This window comes from Heterocephalus glaber, unplaced genomic scaffold, assembly GCF_053883595.1.
Source record: "Heterocephalus glaber isolate CG9 unplaced genomic scaffold, H.glaber_assembly_v1.0 deba00001472, whole genome shotgun sequence".
Taxonomy (NCBI): Eukaryota; Metazoa; Chordata; class Mammalia; order Rodentia; family Bathyergidae; genus Heterocephalus; species Heterocephalus glaber.
The window spans coordinates 71652663-71674917 of record NW_028258315.1 but is presented as its reverse complement, the minus strand read 5'-3'; the positions used below and the strand labels follow the sequence as shown (position 1 = coordinate 71674917).

The 22255-nt window shown below is 39.9% G+C and overlaps 1 protein-coding gene across 4 annotated transcripts in view; it reads left to right on the top strand.

Annotated features, from left to right (window-relative positions):
- Tgfbr2 (transforming growth factor beta receptor 2) overlaps positions 1-22255 on the top strand; it is an 88095-nt gene that overhangs the window by 18395 nt on the left and 47445 nt on the right. For all 4 annotated transcript variants that reach the window (XM_004857819.4, XM_004857817.4, XM_004857816.3 and 1 more), the window contains one exon: positions 19542-19710. In XM_004857819.4, coding sequence (XP_004857876.1) covers positions 19542-19710 — 169 coding nt within the window. The remainder of the gene's footprint in view (positions 1-19541; positions 19711-22255) is intronic.

Here is a 22255-nt window from a genome sequence, read left to right as displayed (position 1 = left end):
AAAAAGATACCTTGGTTAAAAACCAACATCAAAGAAAAAAAGGCAGAGCAGTGTGGACTGGGTTGAAAGTGAGTACTGAGGATGATTTTCTAAAGGAGAAAACAGTTGACCTGGGTCTGAAAAGACTGGATATAATTTCAGGGCAGTATCACTGTCACTTCTTGGCTCCAGGGTCATTTTTTACTTGTTTCAAGGAAAAATAGGGGAAGGGAAGCAGGGAAGTGCATGCTTAGGGATATATGACCCCAGCCACACAAGGGCAGACTTCTAGCTGCACAGGCCATGGCCTAGTGGGCACTGAGTATGCAAGCTACTTTGGATCACTCTTCTTGGGCACTGGATATTCTCAGAATCTTCCCCTATCACTTAGACCTCACAGCTGGTATCAAGGGCAAACATCTTCTTGGGGCAGGGCAGGCCACCTTGGGGATGTATCTCCTTGGTGTTATAGGCCACTTGGGAGATGTAGTGAGGATGTGGGAATGCTAGGGGTGGGTATGGCTTCTGATAAGAGGAATATGGATCTTACATGCCTGGCCATACTGATAAAGTTTAATCTTGAGTCACTGGCAAATTTTAAGTAGAGGAATAATGGAATAAAATTATTGTAAGTCCAGGAGTTTGTAACATGAAGATAGAGAATCCTGCTGTAGTCAGGGGAGTAGATTTAATAGAGAACACATAATTTACAGGATTATTTTATAATATTCACCCAAAAAGTCAAATGCAGAGGAGTGCAAGAGATCCGTCCATACACTAGAGACCTGTCCATACACTGAGGGCCTGATCCCACGGCAGTGTCCTCCATGAGTCCAGCCAAAGGCCTAGAGCCCACGGCAATGTCTCATACAAGTCCATTTGGAGGATCTGCACCTGGAAGGCCCAAAGTCCAGTGGTGGGAGCTAGAAAGTTTGTACTGGTAGGGTGAAGGACCTGTGCCACCAGCCTGAAAAGTCTACACTGGAACCAGGAAGCAATGCTCAAGGTGAAGACAAGAGCTCCCCTGACGAGAACAGCAGCCATCCCTGGCAATAGCAAGGACCGGAGCACCTTTGAGGAACTAATATCAGGAACTCATGCCAAGCATCTGCAAGAAAATCAACAGCATACAATCTTCCCCTCCACTTCTCTTTTTATGCTTTTGGCAACCATTCTCAGGTGGGTCTTCCATGCCCAGAATCAGGCTGACTCAGCTCAGCTGGGTGTTCCACATTGACCATCAGTTAATCCACCACAAATCCCTTCTTTACCCACTATGTCTCTGCAGTTAGCAGAACCCAAGGAATCCTGTCACAGTCCCCACATTCATGAAGTTTCCCCCTGGACTCCCTTATTTCTGATTCCATACTGGGGCTAGCATTTTTCATCAGCATTTCATGATGTTCTTAAAATACTAGTTCTTTCATTGCACTTGAGAAGATCTATGGACAAACTCTTAAAAGCCCCAGAACTTTCAATATCTCTCAAAGTATCCTTAGGTTCATTCCAGAACCCACTCCACCCATAATACCCTGTAGACGCCTCTGGACCGAGGTGAAGAAAAAAACAAATCCAGGAAACAAAGTCATCATTTCTAGAGAATGCCTAACTGGGCCTCCGCATAGACACTTTCCTGGCGTGTCCCACTTCAGATATCACAAAGATAGGCAGATAGACAACTTATTTGGCATGCTGAAGAATCTCAAGTTTCCACTGGGTGGCCTTGAGTGAATACACTTTATTACCTCTAGTGTCATTTTGATGGGCTTGAGACATGTGAGTATAGGGGTAATTGGAAAACATGTAAACCACAGCAAGGAGTTCACCAGAGAAGCTTGCCAACAGAGCAAAAACGTTTTCCTTCATAACCCCAATGATAAAGTTAGGATAAAAGATGTAGTCATCGAAGAGTGCAGTGCTGTTCATGGAAACTTTCTTCAATAATGAACATATCTTGTATCTGTACTGTCCAGTGTGGTAACCATTAGTCCCATGTAGCTTGAAATGTGACATGTGTAACTAAGGAACTGAATTTTATATGGTATCTTGGTTAGCTTAAATACCCACTTATGGCTCCTGGCTACCAAAGTGGACAGGACAGTTATTGAGTATCTTTAAAATTCTCATTATTCTCAAGTCCTGAAGAAGCACAGGCAGGTCATTTTTCAGCTTTTATAGTCAAAGAACAGATTAAATTGTGTGTATCTCCCCATGACTGTACTCTGGAATTACAGACTGTTTCAGTCCTTGAAGCCTGGTAGTCTAATGTTAATGGAATTACGTTTTTAGCGATACACTCTAATTATAATACTCGACTATAGGAGGATCCAGCCCGAACTCTTCTGTCACTTGGTGTTTGCCTTTCACCTTAAATGGGTAGTAAAAATCCACCTTGTCAGAGGAAAGGAATGCTTCAGGTCTGCATGGAAGGTGTGGTGGGGATTTTAAACAGTTCCACCTCCTCCTCATGGGAACCCTGGGGAAAGGGCAGTTAGAGTGACAGGTAGGTGCAGTGAGCAGCCTTGCTCTGGAGGAATGGATGCTTTTAACTGGGCTTGGCTTTCATCAGCATAGCCCAGCAGAAGGGCTTTCCCTGAGGGCATCGGATTTTCCCCTGTAAATAAGTTCTCTCCATCATTGGTCACCTCTCTGCTATGTTCTCCTAGAAACTCACATTTCCTTATTTGGCATGCTGCTGCTTAAACCCTGGAGAAGTCTTGGGGAGAAAAAGCCAGTGTTTTTTCAAAAATATTAATTTCCTTGCTTTACGCTTCTGTCAGCTTTGACTGGAAACTTAATCTGTTGCCTCAGCTCTGCATTATATTTTAGTCATTGAAATGGGGCTTAATACGAATTACTTGATACCTCAGGAGTCAGGCAAGCCTTTTTTTTTTTTTTAAATGGCCTTTTATCTTAGGCCCAGGGATTTGCATTCTGAGAGGCTATGCCAGCTGACTGGGGCCCTTGCAGGTTTCAACTTGTTGCAAACCTAGTTTGGTCCGTTTCTTCCACTTCTGAGACCTTCTGCTGCTGCCAGTCAGGGTAACAGGTCTGCTGTGGAACTCTAGTCCTTGTCCTTAATTGTCTTCTGTTCCTCCCTCAGCAGTGTTGCTACATCCAGCCAACCATTTAGTGCAAGACACTTTCTCTTAAGGATTTGGGGTTAGACTTTAATGACAAATAAATGGATCCAGGCTAATAGCACAACACTTCTTGGTAGGAGCTCTCCCCCCCTTTCCCCCCCCCCTTTTTTTTGCGGTACCAGGGATTGAACTCAGGACCTTGGGCTTGGCAGGCAGGTACAGTGCCACTGAACTACATTCCTGGCCCCCTCCTCGCTCTTTTTTATTCATTTTTGATGATTGAATCCAGAGCCTTTGCACTAAGTTACATCTCCAGCACTTTTGAAAAACATTTTTTAATTATTTTGAAACAAGTTCTTGCTAAATAACTGAGTTGTCCAGGTTGATCTCAAAGTTGTGATCTTCCTGCCTCAGCTTCCCAGAGTTCTGGGATTATAGGTGTATGCCACCGTGGTGGGCTAGGATGACTTTCCTAGCTCTGCCCTCCCATGTTCCTTGAGGTCTTTATTTTCATATAGCTCTGCAAGCTGAGGATTCAAGGCCTGTTAGATTTCTTTAGATCGGTATTCTTATACAATTTTCTATGATGATGAAAATATTCTCTATATTCTTGACCACATGTGACAGTAAAATGGCTAGTGCAACTTGGAAGAAAATATGTGATATTAACAATTTAAATTGAAATGTGAAAGGCCATGTGCGTTCATGATGGTTAGGTGGCCCTGGACTACGCCCTTGATTTCAAGACAGTGTGTCTCAGAAGAGTCATTTCTCTTGGGGCTCTGTGGCCCCCCATCTTCATGAACCAGCTCCTCCCAGGAAAGAAACTCTCTTTGACTTCTAAACTGTTTCTTTTTATTGCTAATTTTGTGATTAATCCTTAAGCTTTTTATCTTTTTAAAACTATTTACATCCTGATACTGGGGTTCAATATGTTTTTCCCCTGTTGTTCTGTTTTCTCTGTGAGCACATCATTATTCCTTGCCCAGCAACTGCAAATATGTATTAATTTTTTGTAAATAAAAATTTGTCCAAAGAGTAGAAAGTGTTTCCTGGACCCAAGGATAAGATATGGAACTTGATTTCATAGAACTTAGGGAGATAGAAAGGTATCAAATATTTACTGAGTGCCAGGCAAGGTACCATGCCATCCAGGGTTCAAATTAGGAGAGTACAGCAGTGAACTAAACTGTTTGTCTACTGAAGCGCACACACAGGATTTAACTAGTATGTCTGAGGATAAGTACAGGCTGAGGAGCAGAGAGTGTTCGTACCTATGTGTTTGTAATTTATTAGAGGGCAGTCAATCCTCTGACTGCCTAGAGAGGGGAACGGCAAGGGCTAAAGAAAGAAAGACAGTAGAGACTTCCGTACTTTCATAGTACGTGGGGAACCGAGAGGTCAGTGCCTCAGAATGTGCAAAGACACAGACACTCCGAGCTCGCCAGTATTTATTGGGTAAACACAACAATTGGAGGGAGTATCGGGTGACCTAGGGGGTGGTGGTAATCCTATGTTGAGGAGGATCTTAGGTTGATGAGGATAGTGAAATGAACAAACCATCCTTATGATTGTAGGTGAAACGAGATAGCAGGCCTTCCCCCAGGGGAAACCTTTCTCTTTTTGTATTACTACTCAGTTCTCAAAGAACCTGGATGTCTTCAGGTGATATACTTTTGCTCTTGAGTGTCATAGTATCACTTCACGGGACCATTGAGGCCTCAACTTGTGACTGGAGGCAAAACTGAGCTACGTTTCCACATGCCAAAGCCGGCTGGTGGGCAAGGTGACATTGGGCCTTAGACAGCTATAGTCCGACATTAATTATGAAATGATTTTTCCCAAAATTATGTAGAATGGCTCCCAACAGTAATTGTAGGAAGGGTTTTCAAGAAATATTCTTTGATAATTTATTCTGAAGCAGCGATTAAAGTCAAGTCGGAGGAGGAGGAAGGCAGATTTCTGGGGTGAGAACATTGTGGTTGGAGGAAACAGGAAGTGCAATGCCCTAGCAAGAGCATGTGCTTGCCCTCTCTTCCCTTTCTCTTGCCCACTCACCCATGATTCTCATCTTTGCTTCTTTTTGTTAGTTATATTTATAGGTGCACATTTTTACATTGAACTTCTCAAGAACTGGGATCAGTCTCTTGTCTCACTGGTGTTGGTGAAAAGATTAAAGACTCTAAAATACCTTCTCAGTCACTGCTAGTCAGGCTGCATTTTACACGTTTAGGTTCTCCAGTGTGAGGTAGGTAATAAGAACATTTGAGTGGGAGATAAACTGAAGATGCCAAAGTTAGGTCCATACTAGAGCTTATATTAAAAATTCTTAAGTAGAGAACAGTGTAGTCAAAGACACCTCAATGTTGAATTTATTTATTCTTCCCTTAACCATGGCACAAATGTTATTTCAGTATACAAATGTGGCTGTCCCGCGTAGATGGAAGTAGTCAACATTGTGTTCTAATCCTATGTTAGGCAAATGCACCCCAAAGATGTACATGGTTCTCATTTTCCATCTTAAAGCCACTGCAATGTATTTTGACTCTTCCTCAGCCCAGTGACAAACATCATTTTGTAAATTCAGTTCTTTCTTCTCAGCGGCTGTAATGGTTTGAATGTGTCTCACCACATTCACATTGAAACTTAATCTCCATTGTGGGAGTACAAGGGGGGGAGCTTTTGGGAACTAAGACATGAGGAGATCAGTCCCTTGTAATCAGGATTGAAGTTAACTAACTTAGGCTCTTTTATTCTACTTTCCTCCATGTGAGGACACAGTGTTTGCCCCCTCAGAGAACACAGAAACAAGGTGCCAACTTGAAAGCCAAGGACATGTCTCTCACCAGACACTGAAGCTGTCAGTACCTTGATCTTGAACTTTTCAGCCTCCAGAATTATTAGAAATAAAACTCTGTTCTTTATACATTGCCCAGCTTCAGTCCTTTTACTATAGGAGCACACACGGACTAGACACCAACTTTAGTGGGGTTGTTTGGACTGAAGGGAGTTGAGTTTCCACTCGTTAGAGGGCAACGTCATAACAACTCGCACTTCTTAACTCATGAGAGACCTTCATGCAGTTTACAGCAAATAACATTAAGGTCATAAGAGCAATGAATAATGCCCTAGAAAGGCAAAAATCAGCCTCACACTTTCTCACCCAACAGCAGTTTCAGAAAACAAGTAAAATTGCACAGTTTAAGGGCAGACTCTCAGATTTCATTTCGCATTTCCTGCCCTTTGTTCTCCTTTCATGAAGCCTTAACAATGCGTGAAACTTGTTTCTTTTTTATTTCATTTCCTCTGCTTGAAAAACATGAAGGGACAGAAGGCGGAGGTTTAAGTGTGGATCTGCACGTGCCTGTGCCTTTTCTCTCTCTTGTGCAAATTAGTCTTTGTAGTTTGGCTGTTACTTATCAAGGAAAAGTGTCCCCAAGTTTCTTTAGATTGCTATCTTAATAATACACCAAAATTACACTAGGAGTAGTTTCCACTTTCAGTTCCTTAAAACCGACTGTATTTCTTTTCCTTAATTTGCATTTGGGGGAAATCAACTTTGAATAGGTGGCACAGTGGAAAAAGCTTCACTTTAAATTTTGACTTTTAATTCAACCAATATTTACCATTGCTGTGTATCAGCCTCTGGGCTGAAGGTGCCCATTATGGAACAAGTTATAGGATACTCCCTGCCTCATGTGGCCTATTTAAAGCCTGTTGTTTGTGAACTTCAGCAAGTTACTTGAACACTTTTTTCTTCTGTGAAATGGTAATCAGACTCAGCTTCATAAACATCAAATGGAGTCAGGATATTGATCATGCAATAGAATATTTTTATACAATCATTCCTGTTTTTATTTTTACTTATTAATCACCCAAGCTGAGCCTAGAGAGCACATTCAAAGTAAATATTAATAGACACTTCTAATGCTGAGGATTATTGTTTTAAATTCTTACAGTAAATGTCTTTGCTATAAATCAGTTTCCTGCACATCCTCCATAAAATTAGAGGAAATGCCTACAATGTCCATATGGAAAGTGGTCTTTTGTCACTTGACATAATTTTCCTTCCTTCTGACCTCGTGATAGGCAAATGACACTATAAGTTTATTCTTGCAATTTTGTTCAGCTGCAGTGGCCAGTTCTAAGTTTGTATATGAGAATTGGGCATGGGTGGAGTACTTAAACAGCATTAAGAAGGTACAAAGGGTAGTTTCTCAATTAGCAGGGAAAACAAAGAACAAAATACAAATCACATGATCTTGAAAACATTCTTCTTATAAGTTGAAATATAGCAAGTCATTCAGTTTAACCAGGGCTTACATCTAAGCTGGACATATTTGAACTATGTAGCTTTCTTGGCTTCCTAAGGTTGCTTCATGAATATTTTTCAAAATACAAAAAAACCTTAAAGATCATCATGTTCAGCCCATCTATATGTAAGGTCAAAATATAGTCACACAGAGTGGTTGATGGAATAATCGCTCAAGAACACGAAGCCAACTCGTGGTTAGTCCAGCAGTTCTCTACAACAGCCTGCTGATTCCAGCATAGGAAATTCTCCAGGGGAAATTGTATAGCAATATTATGGAATTTATTTTCGCATGAAGAAGTGATCTCAAGGAGAAGAGATTAAGGAATATTGTTTTCCAGATAGCTGGATGGCATAGAACACTTCTTAACTAGATACTTAAATATTTAATAAAAGTGTTGCTGATACTGTATTCTTTTCCAATTCTCACATGGGCTATGAATCAAAGCACACTGATTTTATTTCCTTAAGAAAGCCAACTATAATTTTACTTCAATATTTTAGAATTCCCCAACTTTAAGGCGCCTCCTCGCCTTCCCATCTCTGCATGCTAAACTTGCTGCTTTTATTAGGATGTTGCCAAATGACACAGTAAGTGTCTCAAAGCCAAAGCAGATCAGCTCTTGCCTGATAAATATGCAAGAATCAGCAAAGGATTTGAAAATTGAATATGATTCTTAAGTTACTGCCTGTTTGCCAGACCTAAAGTGATTATGAACAATATTTTTAAAAAAAGATTATTTGATTCTAGAAGGGTTACTTAACAATCCTAAGCACTCTTGGGAACTTTATTGTAATAATGATTGATTCCATTTTGTCTTTTTGAAAGCTTTGGAGCACAGCAGTAACAGAAAATTATTATACTTCAACTTGTCTATTTCCTCAAATTTCCTGAAAGGTTTTTTTGAAGTCATCAAGCTGCTACATTCTATTGATGAGTAAGAATAGACTTGCCATGTTCTTAATTATCTTGTCATTCCTTTCCTGTAATTTTCTTTGGTGGGAGAGAGCATTATGTGGAACACTTTTTGAACAAGAGTGCTGAGTGGTGCTCTGAGGATTTCCACATGTTCTTCCAGTGTGTTTGCTTTTCATCTTGACCCTACAAGGCACCATTTCATAGATCACAAAATAGAGGTTCCAAGAAGCTGTAGATTTCCCATGGTCGACAGCAAATACATGGCAGATTCTGAATTTCCACACACATCTGTGACCTCAAAATGCCTGCTGTCCTTATTATATATGTCTCCTAAAAGTACTTTCAAAAGATCAAATCTTTCCCCAAAAACCATTCCCTGTGCTCCCTACACTCCCTTTTCAGGTCCTCCTTGCCAAGACCCAATGCCATTGCCTTTACTGGAATGAGTATAAAGCTACCCTCTTGAGATGGTATAAAAGGGGTATCTAATTTATGGTTGAGAATCAGGAAAGTTGAGAACTTCCTGGCACTGCTGGCTTTGTTTCTCATTAGCTCCCTCTCATTGCCCTTGAATAAGCTATTTCACCTCTTTGACCTGTAATCTCCCCAAGAATAAAATGATGATAACAAAATTACATGGTTGTTGTCCTAAGTAAAATAAGCATCACAATATTTAGTATTAGACTAAACATTTGGTTTGTATTCAGTAAATTGTGGCAATGATAATTATTATCCTCATTAGTACACAGATCTGATTTCTAAAGTAGAGAGCTCCTTTCCTTGACCTAAAATGGGATTATCCACGCTCATTAGGGTTCGTTGAAAATATCTGTATTAGAGAGTTAAATCATGACTTTACTTTCCATGTAAATCTCTATGTTAGAAGAGAGAATTAAATAGGCAGGGTGAATAATCATTAATTATAAAAACTCAGATAGCAGCAGGGGCCTGGCAAAGGGAGCAGGTAACATGAGGGAGTAGCAGGGATGAGGCAAACTGGAGATACAGGCACCATCTCAGGGAACTGTTGTCAAATCTTTTAGATTTTAAGTGGAGTTGAAAATCTGGGTTTTCATGAGAACCATTTTTAACTCTAACACTTTAAATAGAAGAGTATAAGCCAAAGGAACGTGACTGTGGGCTGTTTCCAGCTTAGGTGCCCACCTTTGGCAGCCTCTGCTTCAGCTGCTTGCAGCCCTGTCTGTTTTCAAGTTATTTGATTCCTAGAAATAAGTGTCTCGGGCCTCCATGTGTCACTTGTAAAAGGGACACCTTCCCCCAGTACAGTAGTATTTCTGCCTCTTTCCTGCAGAAAAATATGAGAGTCATCTGCTTTGACTAATACTTTTATGTTTTTCATAAAATTATAATTGAAAAACCTTTCAGGCCCCAGGACATTACAAGACATTTTAGAAGGGAAAGGAGAGCCTCTGCAGAGAAATTAATGACTGAAAATCTCGATCTCACAGGAAATTGATATTCAGACCAAATTTATACTTACCCGAAGTAAATGGCTTGTCTCAGGTGCTTAATTTTCTGATTCTCTAATAGTCAATACTTTTTAGTACATCTATTTTTATCAGACTTTGTATTAGTTTTTCCATTTTCCATTAAGTTTCGTCAGTGGTTTGAAATAAAGAATTGTTGGAATCCTAAATGAATCTCTTAATTAAAAGAACATCTTCATTTAGACCTTTTCCATTTCCAAAGCTCCTTTGATAAAAATTATCTTTGTGTATGTTCTTTTATTCTCTACAAATATGTAAACATCTTGAGAAAAAGACCTCCTTTTAGAATGTTCTTTCCACCAGCATTAAATATGAAGGTCCTCACAGAGTAGATAAATTACATACTTGTTAATGGTGGCTAACTTTGCTAGTAAGTAACAAATTGTGTTAGCTGAATTGGAGTGCTATAAAACTTCATAAAGTGAGTTATCATTATCTTGCCTCTGTAAGATGGTGTCAGTTACCAATGTTTTTACTGTCACCAAGAGAATTATTTAATCGTTTTTATTTTCAATAATTTCTGAGTTGTTTACCCTGTTGCTGTATGCATCATCTGAGTTATATTAAGCGAGAGAGGGTTTTTTTTTCTCAGTTGCTATCACTTTGCATGAAGTACAAAGTTATTATTTTGAATGTCCATGAAGCAGTGCCATAGTACATGTAGTACACTCTTTTCACTTGCTAGTCTGTTCCATTTGGATGGATGTTAATTTTTTCAACTTCTTCTTTTCTGTAGCCCCAACCATTATATTTTAAATTTTGGCTCATCTCAAAATCCCAACATTTAGGATTTGCCAAACAAATGCACTGTTAAAATCAGTCTTATCAATAAAAATCTAAAATTGCCAAGTATTGATAATGGTATATGCTGCAAACTGTTCACCTCTCCTCTAATTTCAGAATTATATTTTTTATCCACATGACTCCTATTAAAGATGAAGGATTGCGATTAAGAGAGCTACTAGCTTTTTTAATATGGTAAAGTGCTGGAATTCTGAAATACTGCCTTGGCAGTAATAAGTCTTTCCATCTGCAAGAGTCATTCTGAATGTTTAGGTTTTGTCTCCTGTTATATGACCTGATTCTGGGACGTACAGCCCCAACCCCGCTAAAAGAGGGGAGCGACAAAGTTGAAAAGAAAGCCAAATTCAGCAAGTGTTGGAAGAACACAAACTGTACCTCATTCCTAAGTGATCCAAGAAATTCAGGCATAAGTAGGAACCCACTGCATATTTAGAATTTATTTAGAATTATAATCTGGGGTGGGAGTGTTAAATGGGGAAGGATGCAATTGAAATTCCAGCTCAGTTATTTTATATTTATCACTAAAGAAAGCAAGTACTTACCCATTCAGCTACAGCTTGTTTTATTCTATAGATGGTTTCTTTAAAATTTCCTTGTAAATTGTATTTTAAAATATAGTTTAAAGAGACAGTGTTTCAATTTAAGCACATCATTGGATTAATTTGTTGGAAACATGGGCAGTCATTCCTTAATCTTTTAAATTATTTGCTTAGTGAATACAAATTTATGTTTAAGTACTTTTAAAAAGTAATCTTAGCTAACTACTTAACTCATGGGCTAAAGTTTACTGATACCCAAATTCCCTCAGTTGAACAAGTCCTGCTGGGGAAATCACACACATACACACTCTCACTCTCTCTCTCTCTCTCTCTCTCTCTCCCCAACTCTCCCATTCATTCATAATTACCTAGATAATACTGAAATTAGGCAGGGGTTATATTAACATGGTCTATAAAGTATCAAGATTCAGTGATTATTTATCACCCCTTGACTTTCACAGCCTTTGACAGTGCTTGATGCTTTGAAGCAGATGTCAAGTGTACACAGATCATTTTTGCGATAGAATACTGTGTGGACCAAGTCTGGGATTCCATTCTTGGCTGTCGTGCTGCTTCTGGGATGTTTTTCCTGTTTCCTCAATTCACTTTGTCTCTTATAAATCTAATCTTGGCCAAGCCAATTCTATTAACAGTGAACAAACCCAAAATAACTGTGTGCCTCGGCCTTTCCATCTATAAATGAAGGCTGTGTGTTTGTGGACTGTTCCTCTGTCTGCAGAAATCTGGTTAGATGCTTGTTCTCCTCATCTTACCCAGTGGCTTCCAGTTCAAGCTCTGTTTTCAGCCTTACAGAATGTTCTGTTCCTTCCTTGGCTCTCAGACTTCCCATTCTTCCAGTCTACACTCCTCCAGCAAACTGTATATTCCCACATCTATGCTCTCTTCATTTCTGAACTCAAATTTGCAATTTAGAGACAAGGTTGTGCTTCTCATTGGGTTCCATTTGTTAATTTTTCATCTCAAACTAGAATATAAGCCACAGAACAATGGGGTCAGTCTGGTGTTTAAGTCTTCTGTTCTGTAGAGAATATCAGCTACTTGATGGATCCTAATTGTTGATCAGGTGGTAAGGCAATTTTAATGTGGGAAACAATATATCTTTTCTGACTAGGTTTCTCACTAGAAGGATTTCCCTGTTTTTTTGAATGAAAATTGATGTGTTGAGGCCCCTTGTCTGTTTATTTCCTGTGCACACTATGATCTTTCTATCAGCTGAGGGATGGTATCTCTAGTTCTGATTCTGGTGCCTCAGAGACATGTGGGACTGTCACTTGGCTCAAAGGAACAAGAAAAGGCGGAAGTGAGTGAGTCATGGAAATGATTGCCACGAGAGAAGTTGCCTTGAGGTGAGAAACTCAGCCAGCTGGATAAAAATCCAGATAGGAAGCTGGAACACAAATACTCCAAATGCACTTCCATTTACTCCTCTAATACACTACTGTGTCTCTGCATTGCCCAAAAATTTATTGCAGGCTTGAGAACAAGGGAGCTGGTTAATGTCCACAAAAAGCTGCCCCTGTGAAGAAAGGCAAGTGATGAAGGGTGGAGAGCAGATCTCTAGATGTCCAGCCTTGGTCTACACTTTGCTTTTTTTCTTGAATACCATAGCCTAGGCATCAACCAAAGATGGAGCTTCCTCCTGCTTTCTCACCTTTCCTTTGTTCAGATGCATCCTAATTTATCAGTCCTCTGTTGATGAACAGCTCAGTTGTTTGCAAGTCACCTACCATTATGAATAACATTGCAGTGAATTTATCAATGAATAGCATACATTTTTAGAAGTGAAACTGCCAGGTGAAAGGCTATTTCTACTTGTAGTTTTGATAGATGCCATTAACATATAATCCTGAGAAGTTATAGCAGTTCACACCCCATGTTTATGAGACTGTCTCACACATTGACCAATTCATTGTGTTACCAAATTTGTTGATCTTTTCCCATATGGATCAGATGAGATGCACTATGCATTCTTTGCCTACATTTCTCTTGTGAACAATGGAATTGAATTTTTTTGGTGTGTGTGTGGTACTGGAGGTTGACCCCAGGTCTCAATCACTCTGCTATATCCTCCATCTTGTTTTAAATTTTATTTAAGACATGGTCTTGGTAAGTCACTGAAGTTGCTCAGGTCGGACTGGAACTTCCAGTGCTCCTGCCTCAGCCTCCCAGAGTGCTGGGATAACAGGCATAGGATACGATGGCCTGGTTGAAATGCTTTGGTTTTAAAATGATTATACTCCAGTGACATGGACAGAAACTAGGATTTAAGACCACATCTTTCTTTTCACAACAATCTAGAGGGATTTGGCATTTATTCACAGTGAGCATTGATTCTTCTGGTATTTGTTGAGTACTTATTACTGTATTACAAATCAGGAATCATAAGGCATTACCATTCCAAAGAGACATTAGAATATTATGTCATCTTTGGGAGTTTTTAACAGTATTTTTACTATAAAAACAATCTCATGAGAATCTCATGAGTGGCCTCGAGGCCACTGGTATCTGTTTCCTTTCTGCTCACCCCATCATCTCTCTCTGAGCTAAGTGACGTTTCCCCAGTACTAACCCTTCTACTGCATGGGACTGTCATTGGAAAGAAAGCCCCACTCCTCTTGTGTCAAGATACTTATACTTCCACAGGGAATTAGGCTTCAAACACATTTTTTTCAAACTAAAAAGAAAGTACTGTAGTGTATTAGAAGTTTCAGTGTACAATAGATGCTCAGGGCAGGGGAACATTCCTATCTGTGACTTAGGAGGTATTTCTCTTTTTTTGTTGCTTGGTTGTAGTTACTGGCCAAACCATTTAATTGGTTTGAATATGTCTTTCTTTAAAGACGAGCCACGAGGGAGTCCTCCCAGATAGCTTGACTTGCTTCTTTGTGCTGGGTGGGAGGACTTGTGTGACAGACCAATGGACTTGTCCCACCTGGTCTCAAAGGCCATGGGTGTTTGGTGCCAGGAGCACAGACTATAGCGGCTGTCTACCAGATGGTTTCTTCAGTGTCTGACTTTGAAGTGCCAAATGCAATTAAAAGCCTTCTTTCAGAGAACAAGCCTTTCAGTTGTGAGCCCATATGGTGATCAGTGCCTCTGGGCCTCTGATCATTTAAAGAGGCCAGGCTCAAGAGAAAAGCAGATGGAAAGAACTGTAAGATGAGAAATGCCCACAAAAAGGTGAGAAATAGGTATTTAATTTTTCTCGTTCCTAAATCAATGTAGAAAGGGAAAGAATGGCCAGCCAAAAATTGTATTCTTCAGAGTGTTCAGGTTCAGGGTTCAGGGACCAGTGACAGCACCTGTGAACAGACTTACACTTTCTGGCTGGGATGGGCAGTGTTAGGTGTACTTGGCTAGGCTTAGTACCTACTTCTTCACTCAGGCAAGAATCTGGGTGTTTCTGTGTGGGTATTTTGCAGAGGTGATTAATAGCTACAATCAGTTGACTTTAAATAGAGGTGGTTATCCTCTGTGATGTGAAGGGCTCTCACGTAGTCAGTTGGATTCTGTAAGAACAAAAGCTGAGACTTCCTGGAAAATTCAGCCTTAAACTGCAGCATCAATTCCTGCCTGCATTTCCAACCTTCTAGCCTACCCTATAAATTCAATTTGCTGACCCCCACAATTGTGTGAGCCAATACACTACCTCCCACCTGGAGGTTAAAAATATTCCCAGGGGATGTGTGCACATTAGTATTTGAGAAGCAAAGCTTTAAGGCATAGTGAGTTCTATTTGCTAGTGCCATGGACTATTCTTTGATATACTACATTTAACTGGGTCAAATTCAGTGGCCCTATGAAATACATAGCACTAAGCAAAACATCCATAGGTGTTTATGAAATAAATACATTCTTAAATTCCCCCCAAACATGTCAGAAAAACAATGATACATAGAAGCATGAGTTCAAAGTTACATGATTGTATTCCTGCCAAAGTGTTTTGGATTATTTGTGAAATCTTGAAAATTTTATCTTACTGCTCAGTTAATAGGAGACACCATTTCAAAATCATATTCAAAGTTCCCAATATGTGTCTGGAATAAGGCTAAACCTTATTAGGTTGCTCATCTCTGACCCTCAAAGACAACAATACTATTCCAGAAATAGACCCAGCTAAGCACTTAATTCATATTCTCCAGACCTTACAGTAGGTAGTGAGCTTGGGGAAAATGTGAGATGAAATGAGGAAGGCAGTGTGACCAGTTCTTGACATTACTCATGGGCTTGTTTGTCGAGAAGTGAAATATGATGGACCCTGTGATACTGTCATGTGCTGAGAGAAGCTGCTAGGTTCACTTCCTTTAGCAGATGACTTTCTAGGTGAGAGATGCCATATCTTTGAGGAACTATGGATAATTAGTTTGCCTCTTATGGGTAAAACACTCCCTAAGGAAAATCAGCTGCGTGCAGAGGATCTATAGTAATTTAAACTCACCACCTTAATAGAACATTTTGCATTTAGGTTAGGGTTTGCTAAAGTCCTTTAGGTGGGTTTTGTTGAGTTGTTTAGAATAATGTCACTGTTCATAGCCATTCACATTTTTCTGTTTCCTAGCCTTTCCATTCTTCTGGCTTTCAAATTTTGCATATTAACTATTAGAAGATGTTTTCTGTCATAAGGCCATGACTGGTACCATCTCTTCTTGTGGATTTGAAGACGGAGATGCACTGTTGCATACAGTGAATGACCACCTCCTTCACATTGCCACCTCCTGAACCTTCCACCCCACCCTGATTAGCACTGTGTCTGCTTAATATCTCATCAAGGACTCCTTAGAACTCTGAGATAGGCCTGGGGTTCTTTAATTGGGGCTTACCAGCCTTCACGGAATCTGTGAACTCTCTAAAATGGTGAGCAAAATTTATATGTATTTCTTTCCTTCTCATTGCAGAGTGATTTGATTTTATTAAAATTAGGTGATCCCAACCAAGGTTGAGAGTAGCTCTGCCCTCTGAACTTAACTGACAGTCCCACCATACAAAGAGCCCAAAGGCCTCTATTGTGGAGAAGAAAGAGAACATTGGCTTCATGCTACGGCTAGAAATCTGTATGCCTTCAGGGACTGGCCAGAATTGTTAAGGTGGGGAGCCACCTGGGATGAACTAATAGAAGTCACTTGTTGGTGAATTGTGGTGAACATCTCTTGCATAAAGAAAAGAAAAAATGCTGGTCTCCTGGTAGCTTTTACTGCATCAAGGATTACAGGAGTTGTCATTGCCTGAATGCTTATGAGATGAGCTCTAACTTAGGCACATTTTCTCGTACACACGCAGTGCTCAGTGGGTGTCATTTTCCTTTGCACACTCATATGCTTATGTATCCAAGAACAGGGTACAGGTGGATCTGTCTTCTTCCCAAAGTTCAACAAAGAAGTTTTCTTTGGGCCTCTCATAAGGGTGCCTGCCTTGTACATCTGCTCTGTATACCTGCTCATCTCCAGAGCCACATTTGCAGATAGCAACCCGAGTGGCTTTGGAGCCCCACAAATTGATGTCCCTTCCTTTCTTTCTTTCCTTTCCCTTTCTTTTTTGATGATCCTTTTTGTCTCTTGCTTGTCGATTCTGTTTTTAGGCATTCCACTTAAACCACTTACACTTGTCAACATATCCATAGCAGGCACTGCCACAGTTTCATCTGTTTTTATTTCTACCTTATCACGCCTCACTCCCATCATTTCTCTCACTTTTCTAGGCATTTGCTAGAAAAGGATTGGCTAGCGCAGAAAAGGATCTCTTTCCACCAAGGTGTAAATAAGCTAAGCGCATCTCTTTAGGGGTGTGTTTTTCACAGGGAATTTCTTTTAGCTTTATGGTGAAGCTGTTTTCTTACCATCATATAGATTATGAGCTGGAGGGGAAAGTGCTGTTCTTTTCTCCAACCTATTTTTTGGTCAAGGTCTTCAACCTTGGGTGCACTTTAGAGCCACATGGACAGCTTCTAAAATTCCTAATGCTCAGGCTATGCTTGAGGAAAATTAAATCAGAATACCTCAATGGGACCCAGCTTCATTAGTTATCTAGCTCCCCAAATGGCCGATTATACCCTGTCCTCAAAGATGTAGCCACTAATCTAAGCTGGAAGGCCAAATTTTAAGTCAAAAGGGTTTACTTTGTATTTGAAAAACATCAAACTTTCTCAATCATCAAGTAGATGTTTGTCAAAAAATAAAAAAAAACTTAAAGAAAATTCTTAAAAACCTTAAAGAAAAAAGGCAAATATAGAAAACAGTCTCACTTTTCTTTGTTTTGTTTTGATAATGTCCTATAGGGAAACTTAACAGGTTAAATAAGTTGTTTCACAAATGAATCCAAATATAACCATTGTCGAAAAAAATACGTATTCATTGTTGTGTTAGTCCCAAATTTAACATAGTGTTCAGAGAAAATTTCTGCCTGTATTTTTAGCTAACCATTGAGCTCTTGGTCTAGGAGGCATTGAGAATTTAAAATAGTTTGTTACCTAAAAATATGCTTCCTGAAATGAACTTGAGGCCTGAAAGGGATGAATGGTTTTATTTTTTCTTCTATATTTATTGTTACCACAAGAAAGCAAATCTTAAAGACATGTATGTTTATATTTTTAGAGACCCAGGAAACAGGTGCTGTGCTCAGACAACAATGAAGGTTTCAGGGCAAAGTACTGATGACAGAAATCTAAAATTTACAGGGAAGACAGTAGCACTGGAAGGGCAATGGAAACCTTCCTGTTAAGGCGGGAGCATACTTAACACATGGAGAACATAGGGGACTCTTCCCAAGGGGGTGTCTTGAGCACACAAGTAAAGATGAGTGGCAGAGAACAGCCATAGAAAGAAGCACTGAGGGCACTGAGTCTCATCCTTTCCTCTTCAAGTACCTCCCAACTTGCAGAGGGCCAGTGACTGGTCCAATGCTATGTGCAGTCTAAATGCTTAAACTTCTTAGTTTAGCATAGATTGTGTGTTAATTCATGTTGGTTGTCCAAATGCATTGTCTTCACTGGACTCTCCAAACTCTCTTTAATTAATACCATCACCAATGGAAATGGGTCCCATTGAGGAGAAAGGTGGAGAATTGATTATTGTACCTTTCTTACTGCTTCTTGGCATGCCTATATATTGCAAAAGTCATCTATCTCCAATATTGTATTGAGTGAACATGAGTGGATATTATGCTTAGAATCCTACTCCTTGTCAGTGTGTGTGTGGAGAATTCTGTATGCTCTCTCACTTGGTATAATGGGGCAAATGTGAACCTTGTAATTACACCTATGTATATTCATTTCTTTACTCATTTATTCAGTAAATATTTTTGGATACCTTCTTTATATTGGAGATACAGGATGTAAATAAGAGAGATCAAGTCTCATGGAGTTTGCATCTTTCTGGATAGAATATAAGCAATTATATGTGACCCATATAATTGGTGCAGAAGATTAGGAGTCCTGTGGTAGTCATGTGCAGGTAGTTTAAGGATAGAGAATGATCCTTAACAGAAACCAGAAAATTGACAAGGAGTCAGATAAAGGTAGAAAGTTAAAGGCCAGAGGTGAAACAAACTTGGCTTCTCGGAAAGGCCTTCAAAGGTGTCGGAGAAGAAGGAAAATTGGAATGATGATAGTGATAATGGCTAAGGACAGAAAGGGAGCTGTCTGAAAAGGTCTTTTAGGTGGAACCAACTTTCATTTTCCTTCACATGCTTCGATGTGTCTAGGAGGTTCTTGGTTAGTGTTGGTTAATCATCTCAATGCAATGGAAAGGAGTCAGAAGCCATAGAAACAGGCAACTCATGCAGAAGACCTTAGTATTTGTTCTGTCTATCAGGCATGGGTAGCAAGACCGTGGCAAACTCTTGTGCCTCTGGGAAGAGTTTCCCTGTGAGGTAGCCTACTCCCTTTTGCTTTTCACAACTCTGCTTGGCTGTGACTTCTGTCTGTCAATTTGGGCAATGACTTTTCTCTGGTTCCCACACCATCTGTGCCTCCCTCCAGGTTTCAGGTTACCCTGCCCTGGGTGGTTTCTACATTTATTCACTCAGCCAAACCATAATCTCCACAAGGGTATTTATTTTGTGCTCACAGTACCCAGCACTGTGCAGGGGATCAGTCTGTTTTTTATTGAATTATAAGGTGTTTTTATAGAAAGAATGTTTTATGATAGTCATGGACAAAAGCAAAAAGCTGCTGCCCCTCCACCATCACTTCTGTACAGTGGCTTTGTTACAGATTGCTTACCTGAGGGAATTCTAATCTGAAGTGAAGGAATTATTTTGCCTTTCTCCACATTCACTCTCAGAACATCAGGTTCATTTGAAATTGGATAACATCTTCTGGAATTCATTGGCATGCTGCCTAGCTGTTGTGTAATTATTTACTCTATCTTTCTCTCCTGCCAGTTAATAATGACATGATGGCCACCGAAACGAATGGTGCAGTCAAGTTTTCACAACTCTGCAAATTTTGTGATGTGAGATCTTCCACCTGTGACAACCAGAAATCCTGCATGAGCAACTGCAGCATCACATCCATCTGTGAGAAGTCACATGAAGTCTGTGTGGCCGTATGGTAAGGGACCCTTCTAAGGAGAGTTTTTTTCTTTTTTGATTTATAAGTAATGTATGCTTGGTTCATGTGTCTCCAACCTCTAAGCCGGTGATGGCCAACATTTTAGAGCATTCAGTAACAAACAGCTGGCTGAGGCATGTGTACCATATAGACATCTATCCCATTTTCTTTTCATTTAGATTATCTATCTCTCATCCAATTATTAAATGTGATTTCTAGAGACATTCTGTGCTTTTTGTTTGTGTCTTTGTATGATGACTTTTATGTTCAAAATTAATCTGGAAATCCTTCCTTGTATCAAGAAGTGTGATTTCCCTTCTTGGTCACTTAGCACCTCCTCAGTACCTCATAGTGACACCAGGAGCTGTCTTCTTCTGAGACAATCTCAATTCTGCTTGATGGAAAGAGAGGTGGTAAAAGGTTGGCTATTGGTAAACCAAAACTGCAAAAATAAGAAAGTTACTAGAAAAGTAAGAAAAACAACCCATTACTTAGAAGCCCTGGTTGTGCCAGTTGTCATTGAGCTACAAATGCCGTCTTTCTTGTGGCTACTTATTTCTCTTGGATCAGATTCTCTGCTCTTCCTTCTTCTTTCTAAAATTCCCTCTAACTCACCTCCCTCCCACATATAAACATCTCAAATAGTACTTTATACATACACTGTGGGCACTTACGAATCATTTTGTTAATTCATGGTTGTGGATCAAGAGCACGAACAAGAGATAAATAACTTTGATTATTAAGAATCCTAGTTTTATGAAGTGTAAAGTCATTAATGGGATTTAACATTTTGTGGATTTATTCAGATGTTTTGAATGTATCAGCTATATATTAAGTAGCTTATGTGTCTCCTGGCTGATTCACAAATAAGAATGTAAACCCAAATATCTCTTCCCCTCTTTTGGGAAATGAACCTTTAAGACTTTCTCTAGACCACAGATTTGCCTTGTTGATAGATTTGGACACCCTGTAGATTTCCATACACATTGGAGGGCAGACAGGTTACTTAAAAACTAAAGAAATGCTAACACCAAAGACCTGTGACAGTAGCTCAATATATCTGCTAACTTCGTGCATGTCCAGCTCTGGATAATGCTTTTGAAAAAGGGATTTTTGACCATGTATTCTGGGGAGAGGAACACATGTGAATGGAGCTTTTAAAAGCATGATGTCTGAGGCATGGCTGAAGCAGTCAGACACAGTCCAACCAAGAGAGGGTGTGGGTTCTGTTGAGGAAAACTGAAAGGCTACTGGGGGAAAATATAATACATTCATTCTCCTGAAGTGGGAAGGGTGAAGGGAAGACCCATAACATTTAGACCAAATAGATCTGAGTACAACATAGGTTTAAACGGTTTCACAAACATAGTTTTCTGAACATAGTTTCCCAAACATAGTTTCCCAACACCGGGCCAGACTTCCTTCTCTGAAGTCAAATTAATTCCAGAGAAGCTGAATGACTTGAAGAGGGAAGAATGAGACCGAGACTCCATGCCCTCAGTGCTTCCTTCTATGGCTCTGTGCTCTGCCGCTCATCTTTACTTGGGTACCCACTGTGGGGAGAGAGCCTACTTTTTCCCCTGACCGGCAAATCAAGTCTAAGCAAATGAATGTGACTCTAATTTCTCTGGGATAAAGGCTTTGATTGTTTCAAAAATGGTGAGCACGCTGGGGAGAGGAAGGTCACCCCCCACCTCTCTCTCTCTCTCCTTGGTGTTAAACTATTGAGGGAAAATACAGTGAACACTATTTGTTACATAAGTTTTTATTTTATTAGTATGTATTTGCAATTCCTGCCATTTACAGTCATCTTGGGGAGTGGTTACGTTTACATATTACAGTTTGTTTCTTTTTTTTTAATCCCTTTCCTCTTCCCTCTCCCTCCCCCTTCCAATTCCTCTGTCCCCTTTTTCATACTTGTGGATATTATTTGCCTTAGCTCATGTTCTGGCATATAGGGTTTGCATTCACTGGGGTTATTAGGTTCCTGTTCATGGCATATCTTTATTCCTTTCATTTCCCCTTCCCTCCTCCTCTTTGTTCCCTTGAACCACTTCCCTATTGCAAAAGATTCATCCCCTTGTCCCTTTCTATGCATCGTCGCTCAGATGAGAGATACCATATGGTATTTAAGCTTGTGTGTCTGGTTTATTTCACTCAACATAATATTTTCCAGGTGTACCCATTTTCCTACAAATGTCTCAAATGTGTCATTCTTTCTAGCTAAGTAGTATTCCATTATACATAAATACCACATTTTCTTTACCCAGTCATGTGTTAATGGGTATGTAGGCAGTTTCCAAGATTTAGCTGTTATGAATTGTGCTGTTATAAACATTGCCATGCATGTATCCCTGTAGTAGGATGACAAGCTCTTTGGGGAGGATACTTAGCAGGGGGTAGCTGGGTCATATGGAATTTCTAATTTAAATGAACACCATTTTTAACCTGGCTTAACCATGGGAAATACTCCTGTGGAGTGCAAGAGTTGATAATGAGAGAGGAAAGTGTGGTGGATTCCTCCACACAGCTGCCTGATCCCTCT